This window comes from Heloderma suspectum, chromosome 13 (assembly GCF_057233095.1).
Source record: "Heloderma suspectum isolate Gila_16-S chromosome 13, 16-S_ref, whole genome shotgun sequence".
Lineage (NCBI taxonomy): Eukaryota > Metazoa > Chordata > Lepidosauria > Squamata > Helodermatidae > Heloderma > Heloderma suspectum.
Window position 1 is genome coordinate 23,816,510 of NC_139470.1, and position 22,678 is coordinate 23,839,187.

A 22,678-nucleotide genomic window follows, 5' to 3' on the forward strand; every position below is an offset into this window, starting at 1 on the left:
TCTGTCACTTTGTGTGTTTGTGCATTTTAATCAGAAAAAATGCTCCTGCCACCATGCCCAGTGGCAACCCACACATTTCTTTGCTGCTGCCATGCCACCAAAATACCCAAATAAATAAATAAATAAATAATAAAATGTAACTGCATTCCCAAATACTGAAGCTGCTTTGGTATCTGCTGAGACACAGGTGTGCCTTGGACCCAACATGCGCAGAGGGCCAGATCCTTAAATAGGGATGTCGAAGAAATCCGCAAGGGAAGCAAATGAGTTCAGATGTTTATGAATCCGACTCACGTATTCTGCAGCAGACAGGGTTTTCCCCTGTCAGAAGGATTCCGCAGACTTGTGAACTTTCCTCTAACTTTCCCGAATTTTGTGCGAATTTTGTGGCAGAAAATTACGCAGCATAAAAAACCTGGCCAAAAATGTGCTTTTCCCCCATAGGATAAAGCATGAAAATGTGCATGGGGGGGGGGATTTGCTCACTGGGGGGGGTTGCGCATTTCCGCACAGGTGAAAATGCGCAAATGCGCATTTGCACAAATTCATAAATTTTTAAAAATCAGATTCCGTCGATGGGCGGACAACAGAACGAAGGTGCCTGACAATCCACAAAACACAGCCAGAACAGATTTTACACAATCTGTACATCCCTGTTCCTACAGCACCCAAACCCCATAAGAACAGCTGTATTTGGCCAGAATATTCATAACCTACTGCCAAGGATACAGAATGGCTACATCTTTCACATGTACACATGCACAGTGTCACTTACCTGTTTGCTGACAAGCAGGTGGTAGGCGTGTTGTATGGCTGTGCGCTTGTGAAGCAGTAGTGACCTGAACTTCATCTTTTCGATATCATTGAAAGTATCAAACACAACAGCAAGTAGCTAAAGAAAGAGGAGACATGGAGAAGTCTGGCTATCATCTCCACTGGCAGCCTTCAGTTCTGCACAGCACCAAGATGTGGAACAAGGGACACCACAGGAAGTACTATTCCCCCCGCCCGCCCCCCATTAATTACCAACAAGACATTGGCCAACAGCACGGACGGCACTTGCAGTAGAATTTGGCTGCAGGACTAGAGCACACAAGAAAAGTAATCAGGGAGAAGCTTTGGGACCATGCCTGTTCTATCGGCAGTCCTCCGCTCCCAGATGTAGTGGGTTCAGAGGAGGGCTGGCCGGCCATGGCGGAAATGCTTTCCACCAGTCTAAGCAGCCTTGCCCTTCAGGGGAAGGGCCATAGCTCAGTGGTAGAGCAAGCAAAAACTCCCCAGTTCAATTCCTGGCATGTCCAGGTAGGGCTGGAAACTCCCCTGTTTGGCAGTGGCTCTCCAGGGGTTTCCTGCTGGAAACCCCTGGAGAGCCAATGCCAGTCCATGTGTAGGCAGTATTGAGTCAGACAGCCCCATGGTCTGATTCCGTATACGGCAGATTCCTATGTTGTATTGGGAAGGGGCTGTAGATCAGACATGGAGCACCTGCTTTGCACGCAGAAAGTCCCAGGCTGAAACTTTGGCATCTCCAGGTAGGAGAAACCTGTCTGAAACCCGGAAGAGTCGCTGCCAGCCAGCATCGTTTGCAGTGAGCCAGATGGACCAGTGATCCAATGGGCCAGTGGTATGACTCAGTACAAGGCAGCTTCCTGTGTTCAGTTGGAATTCCCGCAATTTCAAATACGCCTGCAAGGCCCATTCATGTCGACTGCTATTAGAAACCCTCAGCCTCAGCCTCATCTTTTCCAGTATCGCGGATAAAGCAAGCACCTGGCAGAAGTGCCCTGAATGATTTCACATCCTGTATAATTGTGAAAACAGCGATACCAGTCTCTGTGATTGCAGACAGTGCTGGGGCATTTGCATGCATGCATGAGCCAACAGACACATTCTGCATGCATGAGCCAACAAATTCTGCATGCATAAGCCAACAGACACATTCTGCATGCATGAGCCAACAAATTCTGCATGCATAAGCCAACAGACACATTCTGCATGCATGAGCCAACAAATTCTGCATGCATAAGCCAACAGACACATTCTGCATGCATAAGCAAGCAAACAAATTCTGCATGCATGAGCCAACAGACACATTCTGCATGCATGAGCCAACAAATTCTGCATGCATGAGCCAACAGACACATTCTGCATGCATAAGCAAGCAAACAAATTCTGCATGCATGAGCCAACAGACACATTCTGCATGCATGAGCCAACAAATTCTGCATGCATAAGCCAACAGACACATTCTGCATGCATAAGCAAGCAAACAAATTCTGCATGCATGAGCCAACAGACACATTCTGCATGCATAAGCCAACAAATTCTGCATGCATAAGCCAATGAACAGATTCAAAAGCACCCTAGGGGAACTGCGCCCTAACAGTAACACAGCACTGCAAAAGCAGATAATCTACAGATCCTAGTCATGCATTAAAATGAGAAAGGCTGCCTTCACACAGCATGGTAAGCCACGATTCCCCAGAACCTTACTATGAACAAGCTGTGTGTTGTTCAGCGTGTCATCTGAACCTGGGATCCTGGCTTATTGTGCCCTTTACAAGCTAGGATTCATCAACAGAGAACAAACCCTGGTTTATAAATCCAAAGGGCGCAACAAGCCAGGATCCTGGGTTCAGACAAAATTGTTTCTGGATTGTTTAGTTCCTTGTGCTAGTGGGAGGAGCCAAGTGGGAGCAAACTGACTGCGTGCAACAGTCCCCAGAACCCTGGCTTACTGGTTCGTGCAAATGCAACCAAAAAGCCTTGTAGCCAAGGCCTTGTACAAAGGCCTTGTAGCCTTGTAGCCTTAAAGACAAACCCATTTATTATGGAATACGCTTTTGTAAACTAGAGTCCATCTCATCAGATACATGAAGTGGATTCTAGTCTATGAAAGCTTATGCTATATATGTGTTAATCTTTAAGGTGCTACAAGACTCTTCAGGTTTTTTGCTACTGCACAGTAACACAGCTACCCCTCTGGAAGCTGCAGTAGATATGAGTTCTCAAAAAATCTAAGTTTGTCACTAATTTCTGCCATGAAGAAACAAGAAATTACAGCATGTTTAGCAGATGTTGTAAAGACAGCAGAGTAAGAACAGTAATTGTTGGAAGCTCATGTATGCATCCTAGCGTTCTGCCATGATGATGGACAGAAAAGCATCTAAATGAGAGGTTTAAGATTGCAGCTAGGCAACTTACCAAATTCATAATGAAGTACAGCTCAATGGAAAGGTACACAATAAAAAAGACACAGGACCAGGGGCTTCGGGAGTAAGAGGGCATCATCACATCTGGGAAACTACACCCCAAAAGAGAGGGAAAACAATTTATTACTGCCAGTCACAGTATCCATACTCTCTGGCTGGGTTCGGACGATCAGCAGGAGAAACAACATAGCACTGGTTGTTGTCCCTGCCCCCGCTGGTCACGTGACTGGGATTACCCCAATCACCTGCACTGCATCCTGGGTTGCCATGCTGTCCAAACCCGGTGCGCAGCGCAGGCATAGTAACTTTTCACCGACCCTACAACTCCTACTGCAAGTTGTGGGTTGTAGGGTGGGTGAAAAGTCACTATGCCTGCGCCACGTTCAGACAACATGGCAACCCACAGCGTGGGTAATCGGGGTAATCCCGGTGTCAGGATTGATTCTGAGCGCAGGGAGATAGTTAGCAGCTCATATTCAGAAGAGGAGCAGCCAGAACTGGGGGAGGCTTTTTCACAGGCCAGTTCAAATACGGGTAGGCGTGCTTCTCAGGTTACCAACTCCAAGATGGCCGGGCATGAAGCTTCCTCCTTGCCCCCCTCTGTGAGAAGCAGCGAGCAGGAGGAGGAGGGGACTGGAGACTGTGACCTAAGAGGCGCGAGGCGGCAGCACAGAGCTAAGAAGGAAGTGTCAGGGGCGGAGCTCAGGTGGTCGACGCGGTAAGCAATGCGTGGGAGGCTACACGGGGAAGCATCACGCAAGGGGCAGGACCTCCGTCCCTAAGCTAGCCTAGCCGGAGAGCCTCCCTTTCAAACTGCGGGCAACTTTCAGTGATCCCATTTGAATACCCTGGAGGCATTCCTTTGCAGCCAGAGAGCCTTTGAGGATTTGCATCTGTAATGAACCTGTGAAGAACGAATTAAAGGCGTGAGACTGAAGGCTCTCTCTTGTGTTGTTTGTGAGTGCTTAAGGATAGAGGGGGCCAAGGGAGTTGTGACACCCGGTCGCATGACCGGCATGCACTGGGGCGGAGGAAACAACCGGTGCTGCATTGTTTCCCCCACGGATCATACAAACCTGGCCTCTAACTAGATAGAAGACAGACAGACAGACAGAATAGGGCTTTCATGGCACAGAATCAAGGCCATATCTTGCCACGCACTGGAAGAGTTCCTTTGAAAATTGGCCTTAATATTAAGCGTTCACAAGGCCCACAGAGAAACTCACAGAGCAGCTTATTCGCCGTCATGCAGAATGCACCTCTATGCCCAACACACTGTGCTCCTAACCACAACTCACAGGAGTCCAAAATGCTGCAAGGGTAAGCACCACATTCCTGTTGTGACCGATTTTAAAAAAACCTGATCAGTTTCAGACATTTAAGCAGCTTGGGCGTCAGTTTCCATCTTTCATAAAAAAGAAATGGGGCCCAGTACCGCTACAGTGCTCAAGATTCCCCATGGGCTGAGGAGAGGGTGGAAGGAACAGATTTCCCATTCTCCATTAGTCCAGTCTCTTTCTTAAGTACCCAGCTGATAGGATCAGAGGCACAGCTTCAATCCCATATCTAGAACTTTCTCCCAATATCTCAAAACAAAAATAAAAACATGCATTTATTGCATTTGCATCAAGCCCTTCTTTCTTTAAGATATTATACAAACCTCTATGCAGTTTCCCATCCAAACACTGGCCACCCTCAAGCCTGCTTTTATTTAGCGTGCAATCCTACGCATGTTTAAGCAGACAAAAGTCCTACAACTCCCAGCATTCCCCAGCCAGCATGGCTGGCTGAGGAATGCTGGGAGTTGTAGGATTTTTGACTGTCTAAATGTGCGTAGGGTTGTGCCCTTGAATAGTTAAAAGTCATGTGTCCTCAGACTATCCTTTGGGCCTCTGTTTTAGCGACAACTCCAAATACTCTAGACCAGGGGTGGCCCTCCAGACGTTTTGGCCCTCAACTGCCACCAGCCCTAGCCAGCATACCAATGGTGAGGGATCATGGGAACTGTAGACCAAAACATCTGGAGGGCCACAGATTTCACGCTCCTGCTCTAGACTGTTTTACAAAGCAGAGTCGGAAGCTGACGGCCACCCTACGCAGAGCGGGAGGAGAGTGGAGGTGATCGCCGCCTCCACGCTCCTCCCACTCTTCATTTTTGCTAGAAGGGCCTTTTTGCCTGTCTAGCTGGGGCTCTGCAGAGCAGGAGGGGAGGAGGCTGGGGAAGCCAGAGGATTCTTCATGAGACAGCCTCCCTGGTCTCCTCCTCTCCCTGCCCATGGAACCGCCCCCTTTCCCTCCTTTCCGAGGTCGCTTTTGCCCGCTCAGAGAGGCAGCCGGCGCGGTTCTCTCCACACCGGCTGCAAGGGGGAGGGGAGCTCAGACTCCCCCGTCCAAGGTCGGAACAGTGTCTCCGACCTTGGATCCGGGAATCCAAACTATCCTATGGCCCCTCAGAGTCTGTCGATGGGCCATAGGACTGCTCTCCCCAGGGTTCTAAAAGTCCTATATTATGTTCTTGTTTGAATTTACGGTAGTCTCTGAATGTCTTTTACCACTTAGGTTGCCCTTCCTAACCATATTTTATTTATTTATATTAGCATGTATATGCTGCTTCCGTACCAAACAAAAGGGATCTAAAGCAACAAATAAAGCAAACTCCTATTTGCTAGGAAGTAAGCCCCGCTGAGCACGATGGGGTTTACTTCTGAGTAACGGTGTTTAGGATAGGGCTGGCTGTTTAAAAGGTCACGTCTAGAATCCACCTTAGTGTTTCTCAAGCTTGAGGGGGCTTACTTTGCAGTAGTCAGGAGAACAAAGAGATTCACAATGCTGCTCTCTAAGGTGTTGAAATACTGCAGAAGGAAAACACGGGTGAGAAAAGGGAACTGTTGCTGGTTGTCACACACAACGCCCCAATTGTCCCAGTTCGTAGAGATCACATCACTTTAAATGGCTTGCTTTGTCCCCCATCTTGCAGATGCCTATAGAGGCTGCACTTACAATCATCCCCACTGGTTAAAGGGGGGGGGGGTAGACAAACTGCAGGGAAACCACCTTCCGAAATGCGGAATCAGCAGTCACAGCTTCCCTCCCTGCTGCTGCTGCTCTCATCTAGCCACAGGCGGAAGTCGGAACCTGGGCGTGCAGGAGCCCTGCCCTTGCTCTCCCCCCACCCCCACCCCACCTCCGCTGGGGCAGCCAGCCAAGAGACAGAGGCAGTAGCCACCTTAAAGTGCCCAAATTATGCTTTGCCAAGAATCCCCGAATAGCCAACATGAAAGAGTCCGAGAATTTACGGTTTACTTACAGGGTCAGATTTGTTAGGAGAGAACAAATAAAAGCCTAGAGAAATGAGGGTGGGGGGAAGAGGGAGAGGGGAAAAAATAAGCAACAAAATGATAAAGGGGGCACAAAGGGGGGGCATTCAACTAACTGACAAGTACGTAGGACCAATGTTATGCAGTCATTGTTCTGCCTCCTCAGTGTCTCAGCTAGCTGGGCTGTGCAATTTTCGGACTCAGTGGAAAGGAAACATCCCACCTCCACCCTCTTCTGCACCCCCCCCATCCCAGCCTGTTTTCATCTTGGCAAATACCCAACAACATTTGTTCAGAGGTTGTTGAGCAGTCCATGCCTCTCTAGGAAGGGTGGCTGAAAAATTCTCACCCTAAACCCTACACCCAGGACTCAGTCGATTCTAGTTCGACTCAGAACTTTTCAGCCGCCCCACTGAACGTAATAGCTCATTTCTCACAAGGAGCATCAATGATGCTCTGTGAGGAAATCCCAGACATTTTTTGCTCTGCTCTGCTTTTTACAGAAGAGTAGAAGCCGTGGATAGACACAACTTGGAAATGAGGTGGTGAGGATTATGAACACACACGTCCGACACTGAGTTATGTACTTTTAAAATTAATACTCAGTTCTTTCAGGGTTCAAAGTATCTCACATGCTCCTTTAGGGTTTTTTATTCCCCTAAAATATTTTTTTGTACTTCTGCACACCTTGTTTCTCCTTCTTGTTTCTCAGGGTGCTCCCAGATAAGGCATTTATTGTGCCATCTCCTTGCCTCATTCACAGAATTTTACAGGGTGATTGGACAGTGTTTGCTTCAACATCTAATCCTCCCATGTTTTCCCACTGTTTCTTCCATCTTTTCTCTTACCACAGATAATCCAGTAAGAAAGAAAAGATGGAATAACTGCACACCGCCTTCTCATTGGTAGCAGCAGAAGCCCTCCATCTGGAAGCACCCCTACCAGCCCTGTTTTGGCTACAATCCCGACAGTGCTTACTGGCAGAGTTCACTATTAGAAGGAGTGATATCAGCGTAATTTAAAAAGAAGTCTGTGCTTCTGCATCATCACACCTGAAAGCAACTGTTTCAGTGAGCAGTGTTAGCTTCTTTGCTGAAATTGTATAGCAATTGCAAGATAGTATTACTGCACATACACAAAATGCTCATGAACAAGAAACTCTAAAAGGTACATACCAAGGATAGCAAATATGACCATGAAGAAAAGCAGGAGAAGGAGAATGTCAATGAACGGAGGAAGAGACTGAAAGATCTGTCGCAGGTTTCTGAAAGAAACATCGAATGAGTAGTTAACTCAAAGGAATGCCTTCTCCCTTGTATTTCTCTCCACACCTTATTAGGAATGCCTGAGGGAGTTGAATGGAATGGGGGACAATATGCCAAATGTTACGTACTAACGTAAATTGTCGCAAACCCGCTTACGGAATTATTTGCGTATTTTTCTGCATAATGGGGAAAAATTGGATCCATCTGCGAACGGAGGCTGGAATGAACGACACCGCACAATCCACAAATCACACACGGGATGGATCTCACAAAATCCAGACATCCCTAATTAGAACCAACCAAAATTCCACAAAAATACGCAAGGTTTTGAGTTCTCCGGAACTCTTCATCAAGCTAGCTGGTACAAAAAGCAGGGGGTGGGGGAAGGAACAGCAAAGTCCAAACATTTGGCCAAGTGTTGTGGCCATGAGGCCTGCATAGACCCAGTCTCAAAATGGAGATCTGCAGTCTTTGGGTTTTTAAACATTCCATCTGGGCTAGTGTGAACGTGCTCGGCAATGCATATACAAACTGCAAGGATGAAAGGCCTTTGTTTTTTCATTGTGTTTGTTACAGAGACACAATCCCATTTTATCTCTATCTAGCACTCCATGCAAGCTTGACGTACGAAGCTTTCTCCAGAAATAGACTTTCCGCCCTGCACTCCAAATCTCTGACTTCAGTATCAATTTGTAGTGGGCCCCTCAGTACTGCCATGTCCTAATGTTTCCATCTTGTTGCAAACATGCATTAAGTCTTTATGGAGACTTGAATGAACAGGAGTATGGAAATGTTCTGCTATGTATGTATCTGTGTTCGTTATCAGCCTGTTATATTATGATATAAGGTTCTGATCAAAGCTATTGCTAACTTGACATCAGTACGGCATAGATAGCAGCTGACTCTGGGTTAATTTTTTTTAAAAAACAGCCGCTTGACAAGAAATCTAGAAATCCAAAATCTAGGAAGGTGGAGTCACTGAGTCTGCACAAACATTTGCAAAACCGCCACAGGTAAACAAAATGTTGCTACACATTTTATGACCAAAAGAAACTTGTTACACATTGTGTTACCAGATGAGGTCTGACCAGCGCAGAATAAAATCAGAATCCCTGATTTTATCTCCAAAATTATTTATCTCCCTGCACAAGGGAAAGCTTGCCCTTTTCTACCGCTGGGAGAGGAGCGGGGCTTGGGAGGGGGCCTACGCAGACCAGAGGTTCTCCACTCCTGAGGATGCAAATCATCTGGCCCTGAGTACCTGGATGCCTTTAAGGTGTTTCCTGAACAGCTCCCTATCAATCTTGAACTGAAATGCTGATCCTTCACCATTCATACTGCTTATGCGAGATTGTACACGGTTCCCCTTTTGGGAGAAGGCAGAGACAAAATAGGGATTGAGCCATCCCACTTTTTTTGCCAGTTGTTATCATTTCACTGGGCTACAGGCCTACCATCTCCTTCCTCTTCCTCCAAATATATTTGAGATGTAACTTGGCCATGGAACCTTACTGCCTTAAGACTGTGCATGTTGTGTTATGCTCTTTAGTTTTATGGCAGATGTTTATAACTATGTATAAATGATGTATTTTGTATTATATTGTGTAGCGCCACGGGAAGGGCAGTACATAAAATAAATAAATAAATAACTTTAAAATCCTTTACGGTGCTATCCTTTGGTCCCTGTATCGAGGGACCATAGGATTTTTCAGATTCCCCCTCCTGAAGCCATAGATGGTGCTATGACTTTGGGAGGGAGACTCCAAAATCCATTTCCTCCCCGCTCCCCCTCACAGCTGCCATGAAAAGGACCGCAGCACCTGCTTTCCGAGGTCGCAAAAGCAGCCTCGGATGATCTCATAGAGGTCAAAAAGGGAGTGCTCTGGTGGGAGGGGAGGGCAGAGGCCAATATACGCAAAATCCTATGGCTTCTTCACCCCCGGCACAGACTACTCTGGACAAGTGCAGAGACCCACCTAGAGGAAAAAGTTAAAAAGGAGGATGGAGAGCTGAAAATGGTCTCAGTCGCTCTTCCCATCCTGTTGGCAGCAGTCCAGCAGGACACAGGATACTCGGAAGCAGGGATGGTGGCAGAGTCTGGTTGGGGGCTCGAGCTTGGTGGATTACTACAGCTCGTCCCCCTGGACTGGAGTCTCCAGACCGCTGCGTTTGCCCGACTCAGCACGCATTGAGTTGGGCAAGCGCGGCAGGCCCCGCTGCTCTGCCGAGACACTATTCCGCACAAAATGACGGCTCGGCCTTTTCTGTAAAGGCCAATTTTACGTAAATGGTGGCTGTAAAGAGGCCCATGTACACAACATTACAGGCCTAAATGGTCTAAATAGATAGCCTGTAACGTTGTGTAAATGAGCCTCTTTATGGCCGCCATTTACGTAAAATTGGCCTTTATGGAAAAGGCCGAGCCGTCATTTTGTGCAGAATGGTGGCTCAGCGGAGGAGCAAGACGCCATGCACCACTCACCGGGTGCATGCGGACCGCACAGTGAACAGGGTTGAGCTGCCGGCAGGGGTCCGGGGAGCAGTGTGTGGCGTGGACGGGGGTGAGTTTGCCCATCCCTACTAGGAAGCCTCCAAGATCAGAGGCTTCCTTCTAGTGGGTGGCAACAGCTTGTGCTGAGCTTGTTAGCTTTCCTGACACTGTCCTAAAAGTCTGGGCTACACATTTGTACCCTTCCAGCAGCGCTTTTAACTTTTCCAACATGCTCTACATACTCCAGAGTTCTGAAATCAAGCCAATCGGCACACCAAGTTATCTTGCACAGTAAACATTAGGCCTGCGAGAGAAAACAAAAACAGGCTCAATACTATTCTGTACAGAAGGGCAATTGGGACAGAGCATTCGTAGCTGCACCGTGACGACCGTGCAGAGCCTGATAAAAGCCAACCTTCTGACAGCCCCACAGTAACGGCAGTCCACCAGGAAGATACACCGCAAGGCTCTCGTGATCCGGACGTGGGACGTCTGGCGCACCAACACAACTATCGCCTCTACAAACTGCAGTAACAGAACACAGGTCTGCAAGGAAAGATGGCGGAGAAGAGGAAAATTAGCACTATCAGGGCTCAGCCTCATCTGACCGGCAACACAAAAGTTTGTTTGTTTGTTTATTTGCTTATTTTATTACATTTCTATACTGCCCAATAGCTGGAGATCTCCGGGCGGTTCACAAATATACACAGGCATTACTGCAGTGTGATTATTATAATGATTTTTAATTCAAATGTTTGATTCTAAAATGTATATTTATGTGTTCTTGTCCCTTTCTATTTTTGGTTTAGCCCCTGAAGAAGGCCCATATATATTAAAGGTAAAGGTAAAGGTGTCCCCAACCAGTCGTGTCCGACTCTAGGGTGTGGTGCTCATCTCCATTTCTAAGCCGAAGAGCCAGCGCTGTCCGAAGACGCTTCCGTGGTCATATGGCCGGCATGACTGAACACCGAGGTGCACGGAACGCTGTTACCATTCCCGCCGAAGCGGTACCTATTTATCTACTTGCAATTTCTTGCTTTCGAACTGCTAGGTTGGCAGAAGCTGGGACTGAAGATGGGAGCTCACTCCGACACACAGCACTCGGGTCTTGAACTGCTGGCCTGCCGACCTTCCAGTCTGCAGTTCAGCATCTTAACCACTAAATACAAGGCCAAAACATGTTGGGCTATTTCAAGGAATGAGTGTGTGTGTGTGTGTATACACATATCATCCTGAGACTTTGTTTCCTCGTTCCATTGGGTTAGTTTTGATGTTCTCTAATTTTGCCTGACCCCAAAGATTAAAAAAACCCACTTTTTAAAACTGAAGGACTAAAAAGCCAAGGAAAATGGGGGGGGAGTTCTTCACCTGGTGTGACGAGATCACAATGTAGGTGCCAGGTAAGACTCTCTGAGGAGGCTATTCTAAAACTTGGGGGTGGGGGTAATAGATACTCTCCACCCACTGCATATTTATGGCCAGGAGGCAATGGATTATCATCCATTAGGTATTGTACTACCTATTTTACTGTCTGTTGCCCTAGAAAAAGTTTTTTCAGGCCTAGTCCCCACTTGGCCATGGAAGCTCACTGGGTGACTTTGGGCCAGTCACAGACTCTCAGCCCAACCTACCTCACAAGGTTGTTGTTGTGAGGATACAATGGAGAGGAGGAGGATAATGTAAGCCGCCTTGGGTTCCTTGCAAGAGGAAAAAAGGCGGGATATAAATGAAATAAAATAAATAAATAAAAAGATTTTGAAGATCCCTTCTTCTGGACCATGATCAAACAGTTACAAATAAGACAGCATTATCTGCAGCAGCTACCTAGAAGATAAGGTGTGTAAACGTATTCAAACATTCATTTTATCTTGCCAAGGTGATCACCTGATATAGAAATAGTGAGATCATCTGGATTGCTAAAATACCACCCCCCCCACACACACACACTCAGCATTTTGAGGCATTCAGTGGTTACTGAGCATGCTCAGTCCTCATTGGACAATGGAAGCAGGGGAGTCCTTCAGATTTTCTGTTAAAGATTTCTTATCCTTCTGCAAGCCTTGGAGTTCCCTTGACCATGCTGATGCCTCCCTCTTGTTTCTCAGTGGCCCATTTTGGCTACAATCCTGTTGGCACTCACCAGCCGAGTCTGCTGTTAGAAGGAGTGATTTAATTAGCAACAATATAAGATATCAGAACGTTACTGAGAGCCTGTGTGGTGTAGCGGCGACAGTGTTGGACTGGGATTTGGGAGATCTGTGTTCTAGTCCCCATTTGGCCATGGAAACTCACTGGGTGACTTTGGGCTAGTCACAGACTCTCAGCCCAACCTACTCACAGGGTTGCTGTTGTGAGGATAAAATGGAGAGGAGGAGGATCATGTACGCCACCTTGTCTTCCTTAAGGAGGAAAAAACGTGGGATATAAATGTATTAAATAAATTACTGTAGACAGTGGGCCTGTTCAAACATAATACCAAACCACGGTTTGGTGTTACATGAACAATCCTTGAAGAACTTCAGGTTCGTGCACTGCCGCCCTGCCCCCCCGCCATGCAATTCAACTGCAGACTGAAATGCAATCCCAGACTTCTGATCCTTGTTTACAGCAAACCATCATTTGCCAGTTCATCCAAATGGGCACGCTATGGTCTGCACTTCTTTGCAAACCAGGATCAAACCCTGGTTATGTCTGAAGGGGCCCTCTGAAATGAAGAGGAAATGATAAAATAATGAAGCCAGCGAGTAAAGAATAGGAAGGGACATCAGTTGAGAATAAACTGAAAAAAGTTAAGGTCGCAGTAGTTTGGGAGGGTAGAAAGGGACGATAGCAAAAAGAGACCGAGAGTGACAGTGCAAGGCTAAACTTAAGACAGACAGCTAATCACAAGCATCTGTCTGTTCTAAGGAGTAACCCATCCATATGCGTAGGGTTAGAAAGAGCAGCAGGTGCAAATGACTCAATCTGATAAGCTGAGTTTAAAGCCAAGGAGACAACAACTGAAGAGGGAGGAAAAAAGATACACAGGGCAAGAGGCACAGAATATTTCACCAGCATCCCACCCCCGAAACTGCCAAACCACATAGCTCAGACACAGCAGATAAAATCAGGCTGCAGTACAGTGCACGACCCATAGTCCACTCACTGAACTCAGCGGAATTTGCTTCCGAGTTAAAAAAAATGCTTCGGACGGCTTCTTCATCTGTTTGAACCAAATGATCCTGGATTCCTGCATAAAGACCTTCTCACGCAGTTGTATACAGCTGCAAAGCCACATATAACGTGTAACTGGACGTCGCCAAAGCACCCAGCCAAAGAGCAGTGGATTGATCAAATTTGGGAGACGAGGACTATGTATAAATTTACTCAGCAAGTGCAGCAAGCATGGAATCCTAACTCTAAGAAAGATATTATGGCACCGTGGTTTATTTCCTACGTTGAAGCTCTTCAAACGTTCGAACAAATTCCAGCCGAGTATAGCTGCCTATATTTTTTCTGACTAATAACACATAGACACACAAAATAGCATACACTCACACACGCTCCTTTTAAATGTTGCATAAGGGCGCAATCCTATCGGGATGGCCATCAGCTTCCGAACTCGGAGGATGACAGCCATCCTATGCAGAGCGGGAGGAGCGCGAAGGTGATCTTCGCCTCCGCACTCCTCCCGCTCTGCGTTTTTGCTTGGTAGGCTTTTTCGGCCATCTAGCTGGGGCTCTGCAGAGCAGGAGGGAAGGAGGCTGGTGGGCCCGGAGGATTCCTCGTAAGCCAGCCTCCTCAGTCCCCTCCCCGCCCACAGAACTGACCGCTTTCCCTCCACTCCAAGGTTGCTTTTGCAACCTCGGAGAGGTGGCTGGTGCAGTTCTCTCCATGCCCGCTGCGAGGGGGAGGAAGTGGGGAGTTTGGACTCAATAGTTCAAGATCAGAGTGCTGTTTCCGACCTCGGATCCAGGAATCCAAATTATCCTACATACACACCCAACTCTCTCTAAGGGCCATAGGATTGCTCTCCCCATTGTATTTTTACTCTTTCTTTAGGTACTGAGCTCCTATTTAGGCTGGTTCACTGTAGATGTTCCATAGGCATGCCAGTTATACACTAATAATTGCAATTACTGAATTCCTTTGTTTCTTTAGTGATCTTGATTTATTATTATGTATGTTCTTCTTGTTGTTGCCTTCATTTTGTTAACTTTTTTTCAAAGTAAAATAAAATGTCATGGAAAAAAAGACTAAAAAAAATTCATGGGAGAAATTCTAGAATTTTTTCATGGGAAAAAAATTTCATGGGAAAAAATTTCATGGGGAAAAAATTTCATGGGAAAAATGCCTGAAAAAAAATTCATGGGGAAAAAGTCATGGGGAAAAATTCTAGAATTTTTTTGTATGAAAACAATTGCATGGGAAAAAATTCTAGAATATTTTCATGTGAGAAAAGTTAATGGGGAAAAATTTCATGGAAAAAAAAGACTGAAAAAAGGACTGCACTGTCAATCTAGTTCTTTAGCTCCTACAACAGTGCAGATCAAGTAGGCAAGAGGGTTGGCAGCCGCTCACCTTGACCATAGTCCTTTTGTGCCGAATATAGGTTTGGAAGCCCAACCATCTCATTTTCATAGAGAGCTCAAAAACCACGACCGTCAAGGCAAGCAGCTCCAGAGTTGCATGGATCTGTAATCAGACAGGCACGCAAAAAGATTATCTGTTTAACATCTGCTTTTCTTCTCTCCCCACACCAATTCAGTTCATAAAAATGCAGTGCTCAAATAGCAATCCAGAATCCTGTTGAGGTCTGTTCTGTTCTCCCACACCCACAACAGCACATGGATACACTCGCAAAATGAACCACTCTTTTAACTTTAAGGGTCAATATTAATTGCATCTTTGCAGTTAGCATGCAGAGGGTTTTTTTTTAATGCAAACAGCATTAAAACTCCCATATGTACCTGCCCATCTTCAGGGGTCCTTTTCCGGGAGCTCCTGCCAAAGGAAGTGAGGCAGGTGGCTACCAGGAAAAGGGCCTTTTCTGCTGTGGCACCCTGGCTGTGGAATGACCTCCCTAGAGAGGTTCACCTGGAGCCTACATTGTACTCTTTCTGGTACCAGGTGAAGACTTTTTTATTTGCCCAGGAATTTTAGCATTTTAGCATTCTAGTCTTTTACTCTGCTGTCTTAAATTTGTTATTGTATTTTAAATCTCTGCATTGCTGCTAGGTTCTGTGCCGGTTATACTTTATACTGTAGTTCTAAGCTTTTATATTTATATTATTTTTATGCAGTACTTGTGGTTTTAATTTTTGTGAACCACCCAGAGAGCTTTTGCTATTGGGTGGCATAGAAATGTAATAAATAAATCAAATAAAAAAGCAGCCGTGGGGTGGGGGAAGATGTTGATAATTATCAGGATCACAGCAAGTGGGGAAGGGAGATTAACCCTTTTCCCCTCTGCTGTGCTTCTGATAAAAATTGCTCCTCTGACACTGCTATTTGCATTGGGAGAAAAGCTCAGAGGAGTGATTTTCTTCAGGACCACAGCCAGGAAAGAAATGGTTAAACTCCCCCTCCCCACCTGTTGAAATTCCAAAAAGTACCAACTCCCAGCAGCTGGTACTTGCATTTGTTTAAAAAACGTGCATGTTAAAGGCAAAGAGGCATTTGACATCACATTTAATTTGATCCCAACTCTTGATAGTGGGTGCTATTCTTAAAACCTGGGGAATGGCCGGATTAAGAGTACTAAGCAATTATCCTTAATGACCATACTGGTGAGAGTTTGATGGCCTGGCCCTAAAACTATCACTGTGCAAAACATTTTTCTTACTTGTGTTAGTCACTTTCTTATTGCACATCAAAGAATTGCCTTAAAGCACATCAAAGTTATCCAAACAAATCCAAAAGAACGCTGTTCACTGAGACATCAAAAGCATGTTATAAATACCAGTCGATTATGACTGTCTCCATTATTAACGCAGCTGATCAGCTGTTGTCGGGAGCTGCCCCTTTTCAGTGTGAAACTCCTTTGCTGAGGGAACTGCACTGGCTGCCTATTCGCTATCAGGCCAGGTTTAAGGTTTTGGTACTAGTGTACAAAGCCCTACACAACTTGTGACCAGGATACCTGAGATACCTTCTTCCTTACCAACTTGCCCAATCACTGAGGTCATCAGAGGGCTTGCTCCTGGTGGTTACACTGGACCTATGGCCCGACTGAAGTCCACCTGGAGAAGAGCCTTCAGTGTGGTGGCCCCTTTCCTATGGAACTCCCTGCCTCTGGAGGTCAGGCAGGCACCAACACTGGGTTGTTTTGGGCGCCTCCTGAAAACAGCTCTTTTCCAGGAAGCCTTCCTTGGTTAACCAGCCTCGGTTTTATTGGCACAGTGTTTTTTAAAAAATAATTTTAATATCATGTTTCATTCTTCTTATCTTTTGTCCATTTTATCTCTTGTTGTTTACCACTCCAGAATCTGTTTAGATGTGGAGCGGAATACAAATGCTGTAAATAAATAATAAATAAACTTGCTATTTCCTATTTGTGATAAAAAAAAAAACTTAGCTTAATGCTACTTTGTAAGTACTCAGCAAAAAAAGCATCAGTCAAATTTTTTTCTGGCAATCCAGCCATCTTGGTCAGATACACATGGAACCGTGTCTTTCACACGGCTTTATACATGGGACTGTGGAGCCCATAACGGGAAAGGTCTTTCATTTCCCACACCCACGAGGGTACTATATCACCCAAACGTCACCGCCGTGCCCCTGGTTTGAAGATAATCTGCCTTTCTCATTGTGTAGCCTCATTTCAGCATTCTGCCCTGGTCCACTGAAGTCCCTTATCCATCCTGTTGCCAGAGTACGTACATAAATGCCGAGCCGGAGCATGGGAACTGCGGGTGCCTCACAGAGGGAAAGCAGCAGGAGCAGAAGTGCTGTGATCAACTCCATTAGGTAGAAGAGATGGTTGTGTACAAAGAGGTAGGCAGCCAACGCCTTGGCATCCTTGGGGTGCGTGAAGAATTTATCATTGTTTTCTCCTTCCTGATTTAGGATTTTTTAAGAAAACACAACATGAAGCCATACATACAGATAAGCCATAGACAGGGGATCTAATACAGTACAAGCGACATTATGCGTATTGCTCCTCCCGTTGAAAAGTAATGAGAGAGTCTATCTTGGACGGGAGAAAAGGTGTCGTTTCTGACACATCAATAAAAAAGGAGGCAGGACCAAAGGTGGCAACTGGGGGATCCTTCCCGTGAAGGGGACCAAGCAAGAAGTCATTTGCATAGCTCTGCCTACAAAGCAAAGTAGGAGGAGCAACCCACTCCTGAGTAACTTGTACCACTGGATCCACAGCCAGATTTCTATGAACAATCTCCTAAAACCAGCATTATTTGAAACTTTAAACTTGTGAATATCTTCTTTAGCTTACACAAGTATATATTGACTGAGTTTGCACAACACGTCAACCCATTATCAGTAGTTAAGTGTGGGTTGTTGTTGAACCGTGGGTCGTTCGTTGAACTGTGGGTTCGCGTATCGTCTGAACCCAGGACATTTTCTGAAGGTTGGCTTGTTAACCATGCAGTGTGGCTTATTTTTCTCAAACAAGCCACCTTGAGAACCCATGGTTTGTTGTTGGGTTGTTCAGCGTGGTTAACAAGCCACACTGCGGAAAATGTCCTGGGTTCGGACAACACACCAACCCACAGTTCAACAAACAACCCACAGTTCAACAATCCACACTCAACCACTGAGTGTGGGTTAGCGTGTTGTGTAAACAGTCCCATTAAGAATAATATATATCCTAATGACAAATGCAGCATGACTCAGAAGTTTTCCTTGCAGGAACAAAGAGCAAAAGCAGCTAAAGGGAAACAGCAGATTTGGTTAGGGCCACTAGAAGTAAGGTTGCATGTCTAGTGCTTATGTGATTCAGTTCCCCAGCTTTCCCTCCTATTATTTTATGCTACACACCCCTTTCTCTTCCAGGATGCTTCTGTAATGCCAAGAAAAAGGCCCACCTGAAGGTAGATCGCTGACTCTTGATAGTTCATTTCCCAGTTGTGTCTTCCACAGCTCCGTCGAGGATAGCAATCCCCAGCGGCTGGGCTAGGCGTATCGTTGACCGCATCATAGCTGCCTCCATCTGCGGTGAAGGGAAAGAGTGTGAGAAAACTCATGTATTCTCATCTACACAAATTAAGCCCAAGGTTGCGGCCAGATGAGCCTTTTGTCATGCAATCGTCTGCCTCATTCACAGAATTTTATCCAGCATCCAGACTACATCATCTTCAACTTGTACCCATCCTGTGTTTTCCCACCGCTTCCTTCCACAACAAAAATCCATTAAGGGAAGACAGAAGAGCCACAGAATGTCCTTTGCTTGGTAGCATTAGGAGCCCTCTGTCAAAGCACCATAAGTACGCACAAGTGAACCAAACACATGTTCTTCCCATTATCCCCTGAGGCAGGGTTTGAGGAAGAGAGGAACCAGAAATGACGCCCAGAAAGAAGTTCTGCTGTTTCAGTTGCTTTCTATCCTGATCCGCAGAGAAATACTATCACTTCTTCAACGTTAAAACCAAGACACTTTTTTTTGTTGTTTAATGTAGCATTTTGGACCAGAAATTTGAAAAGCCCCAAATGTGATGACGGCATTCAGCTTATCGTGATAGGTGTATATTAAATTCAAACATTGTTCTTGGGGCTGAGCATATCTGATATAAGATTTGACTTCCTGAGAATCACAGGTTTTGAAGAAGCCGGTTTCTTAGATTCCATAACTTTGGCGGCCCCCCCTTTGCCTGTGGTACTACATGCAACTGGAATGCGGCCTGAGAGTTTCTCCGAAATGGAATTCAGCTCTCAGGCTGAAAGAGGTTCCTCACCCCTGCTGTACAGAGCTTGGGACCAGGGTACCAGAAGGACCGCTTATGCATCCTTATCAACCTGCCTATGCAATGTTGCCATTGTCAAAAGCCCTTCTCCGGATAATCTATCCCTCTGAGGTGAGACAGGTCACGGCTGGGAAGAGGGTCTTGTCTGTTATGGTACCCGGTCTGAGGAATTCACTCCCAGGGAGGTGTTTCACATCCAAATGAGTTTTTAGCATGGCTTTTTAATGCTGCTTTTGTCCTGCTGTTTTATTATGATTTTGCTGATGTTTTATTGTATCTTTATTCCATTTTTAATTTTTGTAAACTGTGCTGATAATTGTATGCCAAAGGGCAGTATAAAAACTGGATAAATCAAATAAACATACAAATAAATATCTCATTTCCAGAGTCAGTCACTGTGTTTATGGTAAATGAGACACACAGCAGTACACTCTACACAGTTAGGACCCTTCGATATTCCAGGAAGTGCCAATATCTGGCATGGTATTCCTGCATTAGTTCTTCTTATTAGTTATTTAAAGTATTTGTTACAGGAAGCCAGATTCCGGCTGAACATCAGGAAAAACTTCCTGACTATTAGAGCAATACGACAATAGAACCAATTACCTAGGGAGGTGGTGGGCTCTCCCGCACTGGAGGCATTCAAGATGAGGCTGGACAGCCACCTGTCAGGGATGCTCTGACTTGGATTCCTGCACTGAGCAAGGGGTTGGACTCGATGGTCTTCTAGGCCCCTTCCAACCCTACTATTCTATGATTCTATGATTTTCGTAATCACCCTTCAATTATATCCCCCCTTTGATTATATTCCCAAGGCAATTAATAAAAAAGTACAAATCTGGGAAGAAAAATCAAAGAAACTGCCACAGAAAATCCCAAGCAGTCTGGAAGAAGCAAAGCTTTCCAGTAAGCCCAGAGGTCAAATTTTGCTTGCAATCTCTGATAGCAAATTATTCAACCTATTTTGATATTCAAATTATTCAGCACCTCTCCCAACCTGAACCTATCCGGACACTACGATCAACATCCGAGGCCTTTCACCGAGTGCCACCACCTCCAACGGAGGCTTGGAAGGTGGCAACAAGGGAGAGGGCCTTTTCAGTGGTGGCCCCCTGATTATGGAATGATCTCCCCACTGGCTCCAACACTGTCATCTTTTCGGACCCAGGTTAAGTCTGTCCTCTACTCCCAGGAATTTAATGGCATATGATGGGGCATTTATGCCAGCAGTTTGAACAGGTCTAGTATTTTACTGAAACTGTTTGAACTGTTTTGAAATGTTTTGTGTGTAAATGTTTATGCTGTATTTAATCTTGTGAATTGTCGTGAACCGCCCAGAGAGCTTTAGATATTAGGCAGAAATGAAATGAAATAAATACATTCAGTACCAGAATGCTGAAAGGGTGCATAAAGAGACAAGGATAACTCTTCTGGCTCTAGCTGGGATCTCAAATGCTGCCATAGTCATACCATACATTCCACTAGGAATTTGAAGTCAATTACATTAAAAAAATGCCCCTCCAGCAAAAATGCAGAGCTCGCCTCCACTCTCTTCCCACTCTGCATAGGATGCCTGACAGCCTCCGAGTTTGGAAGCTGACAGGCATCTGGATAGGATTGCGCCTTAATTGCTACAGCATCCCCACTGTCACTGGCTCCAACTAAAAAGACCTCAGGTAGCAGGGCTGGGGAAATCCCCTTTAGAGAACTGCTGCTACTTGGAGTTAGGGATGTATGGATTTTGTTAAGCCCGTTCCATCTGTGTTTCACATTGATGGAATGGGATTTTTTAACCGGAATTTTGTTCTACTTGCACTAATTCGCATTAGCGCACGTGCGCATTGGCTAATGTGAATTAGCACTAATGCGCATTTGCACTAATGCAAAGTAGTGCGAATCCTACCCCCAGTGAAAAAATGGTCCGCACGTCCACAGAATCCACGATTCAGAAAAAGCCAGTCCATTGTAGAATATGCAGGTCAGATTCGTAGAGATCCTAAGTCATCTGAATCCATTCCAGATTTCTCCGACACCCCTACTTGGAGTAGACAATAGTGAGCTACACTGATGGATAACAAGGTGTGCTCACAAGAAACATCTGTTTCCTTATTGAATACTAGTTGCTGGAGAACAGTAGCTGGAAAAGCCTTCTCCAACCGCGGGCTCTCAAGATGTTTGGGGCTACAACTCCAATTACCCTGCGGGCTGGGAATGATGGGAGTGGTAGCCCAACCCATCTGGAAGGCACAAGATGGGAGAAGTCTGGCTTATTATTTTCGTGCCCCTATGCAGGATGCTGGACCACTGATCTGACCCAGCAAGATTCTTAGGGCACAATCCTATCCGGATGCCCATCAGCCTCCGAATTTGGAGGCTGACGGGCATCTTATGAAGAGCGGGAGGAGCACGGAGCTGATCTTTGCTGCACTCCTCCCACTCTGCATTTCAGCTAGATGGGCATTTCACCCATCTAGCTGAGGCTTCAGGGAGGGAAGGAGGCCTCCCCAGTCCCTTCCCGCCTCCCCAGTCCCCTCCCTTCCCTGCCGATGGGAACACCCCCTTCCCTTCCCTCCGAGATCACTTTTGCAACCTCGGAGGGGCAGCTGGGACGATTCTCTCCATGCCAGCTGCAAGGGAGGGGGAGGGGAACTTGGACTCCTGGGTCTGAGGTCGAAGCCCTGTCTCCAACCCCGGATCCAGGAATCCGAATTACTCTATCCCCACCCCTCACCCCCAGATGCTACCTAGGATCCACAGGATTGCTCTCTTATATTTTTAGCAGAGATTGAATACTTTTTTCAGTCGCTTGAACACTGCATCCTAAAGAATTAAATTCCGCCTCTTCCTTCCCTGGGAGGGGCCATAGCTGAGTGTGACAGAGCACATGCTTGGCACACAGAAGGTCCAGGTTCAATCCCCGGCTTCTCCAGGAAGGGCGAGGAAAGAATCCTGCCCGAAACCCCGGAGAGCTGCTGCCAGTCAGTGTTGACAATACTGGGCTAGATGGGCCAATGGTCTGACACAGTATAAGGCAGCTTTGTATGTTCCGATGTTCCTAGTGCACCACTCAGGAGTCCACACCTTGATATCCCCTTTAAAGTCACCTTTTAGGGAATGCTGTGGTCGCAGAGGGGGCTGACCGACAGAAAGCCAAACCCTCCGCAAGAGCACTTGCAAAGTTTGCAGTACACAGGAAGAAGCTGCAGAGAGGACGTTCCCTCGCACAGATGGCAACGCCACCTTCACGCCGGCGTGACAGATCCCAAGAGCTCCATCCGAGCCAGCTGTCCCGCTTACACAAGGCCCGTGGAAGGGTAGTTCAGGGACGCACGCGTTTCCATCCATTTGGAGTGCTAGAAGCTGTTCTGGCAGGCCTCGAAATAGGAACGGCTTCCATATGCTGTCATAAAGAGCGGTGGGGAAGCAAATGTTTACTGACTTGTAATATTCAGCTGGCTAACAGGCTGAATCGACCCTTCTGAGATGCAAGGGA

The 22,678-nt window shown here is 46.2% G+C and overlaps 1 protein-coding gene and 1 long non-coding RNA gene across 4 annotated transcripts in view; one reads left to right on the top strand and one right to left on the bottom strand.

The window, feature by feature from the left end:
* The window catches only part of TPCN1 (two pore segment channel 1), a 76,300-nt gene that overhangs the window by 32,991 nt on the left and 20,631 nt on the right, over nt 1-22,678 (bottom strand). For 2 of the 3 annotated variants that reach the window (XM_084820444.1, XM_084820443.1), the window contains exons 2-10: nt 18,310-18,434; nt 17,147-17,323; nt 14,846-14,959; nt 10,701-10,831; nt 7,705-7,793; nt 6,520-6,554; nt 6,006-6,064; nt 3,205-3,304; nt 776-892 (exon numbers count right to left, since the gene is read on the bottom strand). In XM_084820444.1, coding sequence (XP_084676570.1) covers nt 776-892; nt 3,205-3,304; nt 6,006-6,064; nt 6,520-6,554; nt 7,705-7,793; nt 10,701-10,831; nt 14,846-14,959; nt 17,147-17,323; nt 18,310-18,434 — 947 coding nt within the window. The remainder of the gene's footprint in view (nt 1-775; nt 893-3,204; nt 3,305-6,005; nt 6,065-6,519; nt 6,555-7,704; nt 7,794-10,700; nt 10,832-14,845; nt 14,960-17,146; nt 17,324-18,309; nt 18,435-22,678) is intronic. The other variant, XM_084820445.1, reaches the window with a different exon arrangement.
* LOC146336188 (uncharacterized) lies at nt 10,720-19,563 on the top strand. Its single transcript, XR_014785805.1, has 4 exons — nt 10,720-10,906; nt 11,095-11,292; nt 17,138-17,260; nt 18,365-19,563. It is a non-coding gene; the product is annotated as an uncharacterized LOC146336188 (long non-coding RNA).